This window comes from Macaca thibetana, chromosome 4 (genome assembly GCF_024542745.1).
Source record: "Macaca thibetana thibetana isolate TM-01 chromosome 4, ASM2454274v1, whole genome shotgun sequence".
Classification (NCBI taxonomy): Eukaryota; Metazoa; Chordata; class Mammalia; order Primates; family Cercopithecidae; genus Macaca; species Macaca thibetana.
In genome coordinates this window covers 32,091,211-32,100,029 of record NC_065581.1, presented here as the reverse complement: position 1 = coordinate 32,100,029, position 8,819 = coordinate 32,091,211, and the positions used below count along the sequence as shown (strand labels likewise).

Below are 8,819 nucleotides of genomic sequence, written 5' to 3'. Positions count from 1 at the left end.
TGCAGTGAGCTGAGATCCAGCCACTGCATTCCAGCCTGGGCGATAGAGCCAGACTCCGTCTCAAAAAAAAAAAAAAAAAAAGAGATAGGAGTCCGGGCGTGGTGCCTCATATGCCTGTAGTCCCGGCACTTTGGGAGGCTGAGGCGGGCAGATCACGAGGTCAAGAGATGGAGGCCACCCTGGCCAACATGGCAAAACCCCGTCTCTACTAAAAATACAAAAATTAGCTGGGCGGGTGATGCGTGCCTGTAGTCTCAGCTACTTGGGAGGCTGAGGCAGGAGAATCGCTTGAACCTGGGAGACAGAGGTTGCAGTGAGCCGAGATCACACCACTGTACTCCAGCCTGGCAACAAAGTGAGACTATGTCTCAAAAAAAAAAAAAAAAGAAAAAGAAAATGAAAATAAATAAAGGGCTGGGAGCAGGAGCAGTGTCTCATGCCTGTAATCCCAGCACTTTGAGAGCAACATGAGACTCCATCTCAGAAAAAAAAAAAAAAAAATGAGATATGAAGAACGACTGGAGTAGATATCTGTCAAAAAATATAAATAAATAGATATGAAGAACGAGTTAGAACTTACCCAAGTTTGAGAAGAGGGTGTACATCTCAGGCACAGGGAACAGATTAGTGAAGGCATGAGTTTGGGGGCCTGTGCCTAGCCTGATGTGGTTAAATAAAGGAGACTGCTTGTTCATTTTGGAAAGTGAAGGCAGAAAAGTTTGCAGAAATCAGATGAGAATTTTAGTCAGAGGCTCAGTAAGATTTAAGATGACTTCTGTTTTCAAACTTCCAAAATGATTCTCTTCTCCCTTCTCCCCTGCTGGCTACCACACATACCATTTTGTTACCCTTTGCAGCAAAATTCTTGTAAGGGCTGTCCACAGTCATCGTTTCCAATGAGTTTCTCCTTCCAGTCTCTCTCTTTTCTTTTTTTTTTTTTTTTTTTTTTTGAGACAGTCTCACTCCTGTCGCCGAGGCTGGAGTGCCATGGCATGATCTCAGCTCACTGTTACCTCCACCTCCCGAGTTCAAGTGATTCTCCTGCCTCAGTCTCCCGAGTAGCTGGGATTACAGGCACCCACCACCACGCCCAGCTAATTTTTTGTATTTTAGTAGAGATGAGATTTCACCATGTTGGCCAGGCTGGTCTCCAACTCCTGACCTCAGGTAATCTGCCCACTTCGGCCTCCTGAAGTTTTGGGATTACAGGCATGAGCCACCGCGCCCGGCTGTAAATTATTTACTTTATTCAATAGCACCAGTTCTTTCATTCATCCAGCCATTCATTCAAGTTTTTTTTTTTTTTTTTTTTTTTTTTTTTTTTGGAGACGGAGTTTCACTTTTAGTTGCCCAGTGCAATGACACGATCTCGGATCACCACAGTCTCCACCTCCTGGGTTCAAGAGATTCTCCTGCCTCAGCTTCCCAAGTAGCTGAGATTACAGGCATGCACCACCATGCCAGGCTAATTTTGCATTTTTAATAGAGACAGGGTTTCTCCATGTTCCTCAGGCTGGTCTCGAACTCCTGGCCTCAGGTGATCCGCCCACCCCGGTCTCCCAAAGCGCTGGGATTACAGGTGTGAGCCACCGGCCCCAGCTCATTCAAGTTTTAAACATTATTGAGAGCTTGTGATATGTCAGGCACAATAGCATGGGTCACTTTATTCCCATTTTTAGAGAAAAGCCTCACAGAGGCTGAGTGATTTGTCAAAGTGACAAAGCTTATAGTGGTGGAGAATGTTGGTTCATGGTATTCCTTGCTCTTCATGAAATCTGTCATGGGCCTGAGTACCTTGTTTGGACATGTGTTTCTGTCCTGCCTGCATTCCTTGAGGTTAAGGCTGTCTTATACAGTTGGACTCCCACTTGGTGCACAAAACCATCTGCTGTAGTGGACACACTATAGCGTTGTTGATGGATTGTTCATATGGCCAAATCCTTGCTGCCCTTCCCTCAAGACCTGTCTCTCCTTCCCAAACCCCGGAAAAAATTCACCCAAATAAAAACTAAGCTGACTTGATCTGGAGGAGGAGGGTAATTTATTTAATTTGTTGACTCTGGCTTACAATTTTGTCTTTTGTTTCCATATCTGGGTCATTAGAAGCCCCTTCAATCCCATCACCCCTTTTCCCTTCAAATCAGGGCAACTCAGAAATAGCTTTCTTGGCTGGGGGGCCTGTTGGCTTTTCCTTTTCTCTCGCTTTTTCCTCATACATCAGGATCCTGGTTGAGATGGAAAGAGGCACAGGGATCAGGGAACACTCCTCTCAAGGGAATAAATCATAGGGTGCTAGGAAAGGCTAGAAGGGGATGGGGATGTGAGGGTGGAAGTGGGAGGAGGAAGAGCAGGGGTTGGAGTTTCTGGGGACCAGGACTATGGAAAGGGATGGGGTCAGGACCTTGGAAGGGTCCCTCTAAGGATGGAAGAACGGATGATGAGCAACGTGTAGAAAAGTTGAGACTGGGGACAAGGATAGGGATCGGGGAGGAGAAAACAGGTAAGTACAGGGGAGGTTGGAACTTGACACTCACATTTTTAGAATGGCAGATCTCTTGCCCAGCATCATCCTGAGAAAGTCAGGGTAGCTGAACGTCTCCCCGGAGCCACTGGACACCTCTCCAATTAATTTCTTTAGCTCTAGGTGAGTCTTGGGGACCCCAAGTTTCTCCAGCATTCGCTTCAGGGACATGATATCTGGGGGCAGAGGATGGGGATGGGGAGAAGGTAGGGAGATCCTCTCTCTCTTCTTCCGCTTCCACATCCCCATTCTCCTTCCTCCCACTCTGGTAGGTGGGCCCCCTCCCAAATCATGAGGAATGGAGCAAGTAGGAGAGACCTCTGTCTTCTTAGGCCTGCACACCCCACCCCACCCCCGCCCCAAATCACCCGTTTCTCACCAATATCGCCATTTCCATTAAGGTCAAACTCCATGTATTTCTCTGGGTGAGGGGAGAGAGCAGAGGGGATCAGCGCTGCCTGGAGGGTTTTCAGCAGGAGATTGAGGAAGGGGTTGCCAACCCACTGCTAGGTGGAGGACTCAACGTGGAAGGAGAAGGGGCAGGCAGAGGAAGTGGGGTTGGGGAGTTGAGGGGCCCTGCTAGGGTGTAAGGAGCTAGAGAGGATGCTGAGAGAGGCCGGCCCGGGAAAGGGACCGCAGTGTGGCAGGAGGGCAATAAAGGCAGGTTCCCCTCTAGCTACCACAAGAGTAAACTTTGTGTCTCTGCTGTTCCTGCCCTGTTCTTGTGGAAATCCTAACCCTCCTACCCCCAGCTCCGCCTCCACCTCCTATAGTTTCCCCCTCACCTTTGAAGCCTTCCAGTTTGGAGAGCAGATCCTCATCACTGCTGTATTTGGGATCATCTAGAAATTGCTATGGAGGGGAAAATAAGAGCCAGGGTAGGCCCTCCCCATGCATGCCCCATCCCCCAGGCTCTGCCCCCTTAGTTCTTCCTTCTACCTTGTTGATCTCATCCAGCCTCTCTTCCTGCTGGGCCTTCAGCAGTCCGAAAGCTTTTCCTCCTGTCGGGGGGAAAAGATTAATCAGCCTTCATCCCTCCCTTCCTCTCTTTACCCTGACAACAGCCCAGGGACATCACAGTTGGCCTGCCTAGACCAGCCCTCCTAGCCCACAGCCCAGGTCTGTCCATCTCCTTCCTCCAATCTAACGCCGCTGCCTATGCCACTCTCCCTACCCTGTAAATCCCTGGTTTGGCTCATAGCTCAGCAGATGCTGGTAGAGGTGGGGAGACAGACCAAACTGGAGGCCTCTGTCTGCAGGCTCTCCTTCTCTCCCACCAGTCTTCTCAGAAGCCTTCCTCCCAAACTTCCCCTTTCCCCTCATTCCTTCCTCCTCTGCCTCCCAGACCTCACTTCCCCATCAGGTTCTGCTGACATTAGCGCCCCAGGAAGGAGGGGGAGCCCGGCATGAAATGCAGATTAGAAAATAACATTCTCCCAAATTCCTCTGAAATGAGAGCCCGGTGTGTGCATGAAACAAAGATTTTGATAAGCCACTGGAGGTGTGCAGGAAGGGCAGGAAGACATCAGGGACATTTATTCGCAGGAACTGCTCTTTTTGAACAGGTCCAAGGTTTGGGTAATGGTAAGACCTTGCATTTTGTCAGGTTTCATGAGTCTGGACAGGCAGGTGTAGATAGGAAGACAAGGAAGGGCTGGCTGAATTTTTCTGCTCTGTAGGTGAGAGAAGAATCTGAAGTCTGCTGGCAGCTCCAGGAGGGCGACAAGATGGGTACAGGGTTTAGAAAGGGAGAGAAACCTTGCTCCCAGCCTGTCAGCTCCAAGGAGGCCCTTAAAAATATGGAAATCTCTAACAAAGCATTTTAATTTGTTTATTTTAGTATGTGCAATGTAACCCTCTCATCTCCTTTGAAATCTTTGGTAAAATCTACAGAGATCAGGAATTTAACAGTTTAAGTAGATTCCTTGGAGGAACTGAAAGTAGTACTTAAAGAAACAGTGTTTGTGAACAGAAGAGCCAGGGAGTGAGGCTGACATCAGGTTTGCGCACTGCATGTGCATGCATGCATGCAGGCATGTTTGTGTGATGGGGGTGCTGGTCACTGTGGGTTCAACAGAGTGGATGATAGCCTCTGACACATGCCTCCCTAGGCATAACCTTTATCCCCTCTGCCACTCTGTTTGGCCAGTCACTTCTTGGGGAGGTGAGGACAGCACATTTCCCTCATTGAGATTTCCTTGTCCAAACTCCCTGCCCAGGGCTCCATCTACCCTGCCCTGGCATTGATGAAGACACCTTTCCTTCTCCCTTCCCCCAACATATTTCCTTTTCTGTAGCTGGGAGTTTTCACTTCTCACTGCCCTCTCCCTGACCCAAGCCAGATAGGAGAGATGCTGGAGTGGACTCTGGCTGCCTCTTCTTCTTCTTTTTTTTTGAGATGGAGTCTTGCTCTGTCGCCCAGGCGGGAGTGCAATGGTGCAATCTCGGCTCACTGCAACCTCTGCCTCCTGGGTTCAAGCGATTCTCCTGCCTCAGTCTCCTGAGTAGCTGGGACTACAGGCGCACACCACCACGCCCAGCTAATTTTTGTATTTTTAGTAGAGACGGGGTTTCACCATGTTGGCCAGGATGGTCTTTATCTCTTGACCTTGTGATCCGCCCGCCTCAGCCTCCGAAAGTGCTGGAATTACAGGCGTGAGCCACCGCACCCGGCCGGACTCTGGCTTCTTGACGTCCCTTTATTGCAGCTGCATTCTCCTGCTGCAGAGAGCTGCAACCCTGTACTCCCACTGTTCTCGGTGCCTGCTGGGAGGATCTCAGTTTTTCATTCATACATTCACTCAACAGATATTTACTGAATGCTTACTATATGCCAGGCATTCCTCTAGGCCCAGAGAATCCAACAAACGAAAACTCTTGTCGTCATGGTTGATCTAATTGGGGAAGGCAGACGATATAAATAAATAAGTATATTAAAGGCGCTAGGTGGCCAGGTGCAGTGGCTCACGCCTGTAATCACAGCACTTTGGGAGGCTGAGGCAGGTGGATCATGAGGTCAGGAGTTGGAGACCAGCCTGACCAACGTGGTGAAACCCCATCTCTACTAAAAATAAAAAAAATTAGCAGGGCCTGGTGGTGTGTGCCTTTAATCCCAGTTACTCAGGAGGCTGACGCAGGAGAATCGCTTGAACTCGGGAGGCGGAGGTTGCAGTGAGCTGAGATCGCGCCATTGTACTCCAGCCTGGGCAACAGAGCGAGAGTCGGTCTCAAAAAAAAAAAAAAGGTGCTAGGTTCCTATGGAGGAAAACAAAGTAGGGAAGAGGGGACATAGGAGTATTGCCGATGGTCTCCGGTTTTTTTGTTTTTGTTTTTGTTTTTGAAACGGAGTCTCACTCTGTTGCCCAGGCTGGAGTGCAATAGCGCAATCTCAGCTCACTGTAAACTCAGCCTCCTAAGTTCAAGTGATTCTCCTGCCTCAGCCTTCCGAGTAGCTGGGATTACAGCCACCTGCCATCATGCCTGGCTAATTTTCGTATTTTTATAGAGGCGGGGTTTCACCATGTTGAGCAGGCTGGTCTTGAACTCCTGACCTCAGGTGATCCACCCACCTTGGACTCCCAAAGTGAGATGGAATCTCGCTCTGTTGCCCAGGCTGGAGTGCAGTGGCACAATCTCAGGTCACTGCAACCTCTGCTTCCTAGGTTCAACCGATTCTTCTGCCTCAGCCTCCTGAATAGCTGGGATTACAGGTGATCACCACCACACCAGGCTATTTATTTATTTATTTATTTATTTTTTTGAGACGGAGTCTCGCTCTGTTGCCCAGGCTGGAGTGCAGTGGCCGGATCTCAGCTCACTGCAAGCTCCGCCTCCCGGGTTTATGCCATTCTCCTGCCTCAGCCTCCCGCGTAGCTGGGACTACAGGCGCCCACCACCTCGCGCGGCTAAATTCTTGTATTTTTTAGTAGAGACGGGGTTTCACCGTGCTAGCCAAGATGGTCTCGATCTCCTGACCTCGTGATCCGCCCGTCTCGGCCTCCCAAAGTGCTGGGATTACAGGCTTGAGCCACCGCGCCCGGCCTATTTATTTTTTTTTTGAGATGGAGTCTGGCTCTGTTGCCTAGGCTGGAGTGTAGTGGTGCGATCTCAGCTCACTACAAGCTCCGCCTCCAGGGTTCACGCCCTCTTCCTGCCTCAGCCTCCGAAGTAGCTGGGACTACAGGTGCCCGCCACTATGCCTGGGTAATTTTTTGTATTTTTAGTAGAGATGGGGTTTCACCATGTTAACCAGGATGATCTCGATCTCCTGACCTCGTGATCTGCCCGCCTTGGCCTCCCAAAGTGTTGGGATTACAGGCATGAGCCACTGCACCCGGCCTTTTCTTTCTTTTTTTTTTTGAGACGGAATCTCGCTCTGTCACCAAGGCTGGAGTGCAGTGGCAATCTCGGCTCACTGCAAGCTCCACCTCCTGGGTTCACGCCATTCTCCTGCCTCAGCCTCCCAAGTAGCTGGGACTACAGGTGCCTGCTACCATGCCCGGCTAATTTTTTTTTGTATTTTTAGTAGAGACAGGGTTTCACCGTGTTAGCCAGGATGGTCTTGATCTCCTGACCTCGTGATTAACCCACCTCGGCCTCCCAAAGTGCTGGGATTACAGGTGTGAGCCACCGCACCCAGCCCAAAATATATATTTTTTTATTATAACAGTATCACAGGCCGAGGCGGGCGGATCACAAGGTCAGGAGTTCGAGACCACGGTGAAACCCCGTCTCTACTAAAAATACAAAAAAATTAGCCGGGCGCAGTGGCGGGCGCCTGTAGTCCCAGCTACTCGGGAGGCTGAGGCAGGAGAATGGCAGGAACCCGGGAGGCGGAGCTTGCAGTGAGCCGAGATCGCGTCACTGCACTCCAGCCAGGGGAACAGAGCGAGACTCCGTCTCAAAAAAAAAAAAAAAAAAAAAAAAAAAAAAAAAACAGTATCACAATGGGAGAAGAGTATTTCAGGTGGAGGGAACAGCAAGTTCAAAGGCCCTGACGTGAGAGCAGTGTGGATATCTGGAGTGTTCATGGAGTGGCAGGGAGGCCTGTGCTGCCGAAGCCAGGTGAGGAGGAGGTCACTTTGGGTAGGGCCTTGTGAAGACTCTGGCTTTTATTCTGAGTGAGACTGCCTCCCAGACTGGTCTTTCCATTAAGAATGGCTTGACAGACTACTAGGATGAGACAGTGCTTAGATGCTCAGAAAAACTGCCTGGGATAGAGAAACTGACAGCTGCTCTGACTGTGGGACAAAAATGAAGACTAGACCGGGCGCGGTGGCTCACGCCTGTAATCCCAGCACTTTGGGAGGCTGAGGCGGGTGGATCACCTGAGGTCAGGAGTTTGAAATCAGCCCGACCAACATGGAGAAACCCCGTTTCTACTAAATATACAAAATTATCCAGGCATGGTGGTGCATGCCTGTAATCCCAGCTACTTGGGAGGCTGAGGCAGGAGAATCACTTGAACCTGGGAGGCGGAGATTGCAGTGAGCCAAGATCATGCCATTGCACTACAGCCTGGGCAATAAGCAAAACTCCATCTAAAAAAAAAAAAAAAAAGTGAAGACTGAAGGGTATATAGAAGGACAAGCGGGTGGAGAAGGAAACTCAGGGCCTAAACACAGATGAGGGGAAAAGAATAGACATGCAGGCTGGGCGCGGTGGCTCACGCCTGAAATCCCAGCACTTTGGGAGGCTGAGACGGGCGGATCATGAGGTCAGGAGATCGAGACCATCCTGGCTAACACGGTGAAACCCCGTCTCTACTAAAAATAAAAAATAAAAAATAATTAGCCAGGCGTGGTGGCCGGCGCCTGTGGTCCAAGCTACACAGTAGGCTGAGGCAGGAGAATGGCGTGAACCCGGGGGGTGGAGATTGCAGTGAGCCGAGATTGCGCCACTGCACTCCAGCCTGGGGGACAGAGCGAGACTCCGTCTCAAAAAAAAAAAAAATAAAAAATAAAAAAGAATAGATATGCAAGAAGATACTGGGCTCAGAAATTGATACCCCAAAGACTGGTGCTTTAAAATGCTGAGAGGCCTTAGAAGCTGCCTTAGAATCAAAGTCCTACCACAGTTTCTGGAATTTCCTTATCTGACTGAAAAAACTTCTTTGCAAAATAAATGCAATTGTCTTAAGACCTCCTGCCTAGAGATCTTGTCAAATAACCAGATCAACTACCAGAGAGAAGATATTGGGAGTCATCATCATCCCCAGATAGACTTTTCTTCTCTTTTGTTCTTTTTGAGGCAGAGTCTTGTTCTGTTGCCCAGCCTGGAGTGCAGTGGTGTGGTCATG

The 8,819-nt window shown here is 49.6% G+C and overlaps 3 protein-coding genes across 3 annotated transcripts in view; 1 reads left to right on the top strand and 2 right to left on the bottom strand.

The window, feature by feature from the left end:
• The window catches only part of ATP6V1G2 (ATPase H+ transporting V1 subunit G2), a 98,764-nt gene that overhangs the window by 15,806 nt on the left and 74,139 nt on the right, over positions 1 to 8,819 (top strand). The gene's annotated exons all lie outside the window — the stretch shown is intronic.
• CSNK2B (casein kinase 2 beta) overlaps positions 1 to 8,819 on the bottom strand; it is a 90,227-nt gene that overhangs the window by 53,734 nt on the left and 27,674 nt on the right. The window lies entirely within an intron of this gene.
• AIF1 (allograft inflammatory factor 1) lies at positions 2,025 to 3,822 on the bottom strand. The gene is made up of 6 exons (XM_050788548.1): positions 3,696 to 3,822; positions 3,461 to 3,522; positions 3,307 to 3,373; positions 2,901 to 2,942; positions 2,535 to 2,697; positions 2,025 to 2,225 (listed from the first exon to the last, which is right to left on the bottom strand). Exons 1-6 carry the CDS (start codon positions 3,718 to 3,720, stop codon positions 2,141 to 2,143), a joined length of 444 nt encoding a protein of 147 aa, XP_050644505.1. The 5' UTR covers positions 3,721 to 3,822; the 3' UTR covers positions 2,025 to 2,140.

What these genes read in the sequence shown, in the direction of transcription:
- AIF1 (XM_050788548.1), bottom strand. Translation starts at nt 3,720, where the DNA reads ATGAGCCAAACCAGGGATTTACAGG. An exon ending in CCAAACCAGGGATTTACAGG is followed by an intron (nt 3,523 to 3,695) that starts GTAGGGAGAGTG and finishes TCCCCCCGACAG; the next exon opens with GAGGAAAAGCTTTCGGACTG. An exon ending in CAAACTGGAAGGCTTCAAAG is followed by an intron (nt 2,943 to 3,306) that starts GTGAGGGGGAAA and finishes CCCCTCACCCAG; the next exon opens with AGAAATACATGGAGTTTGAC.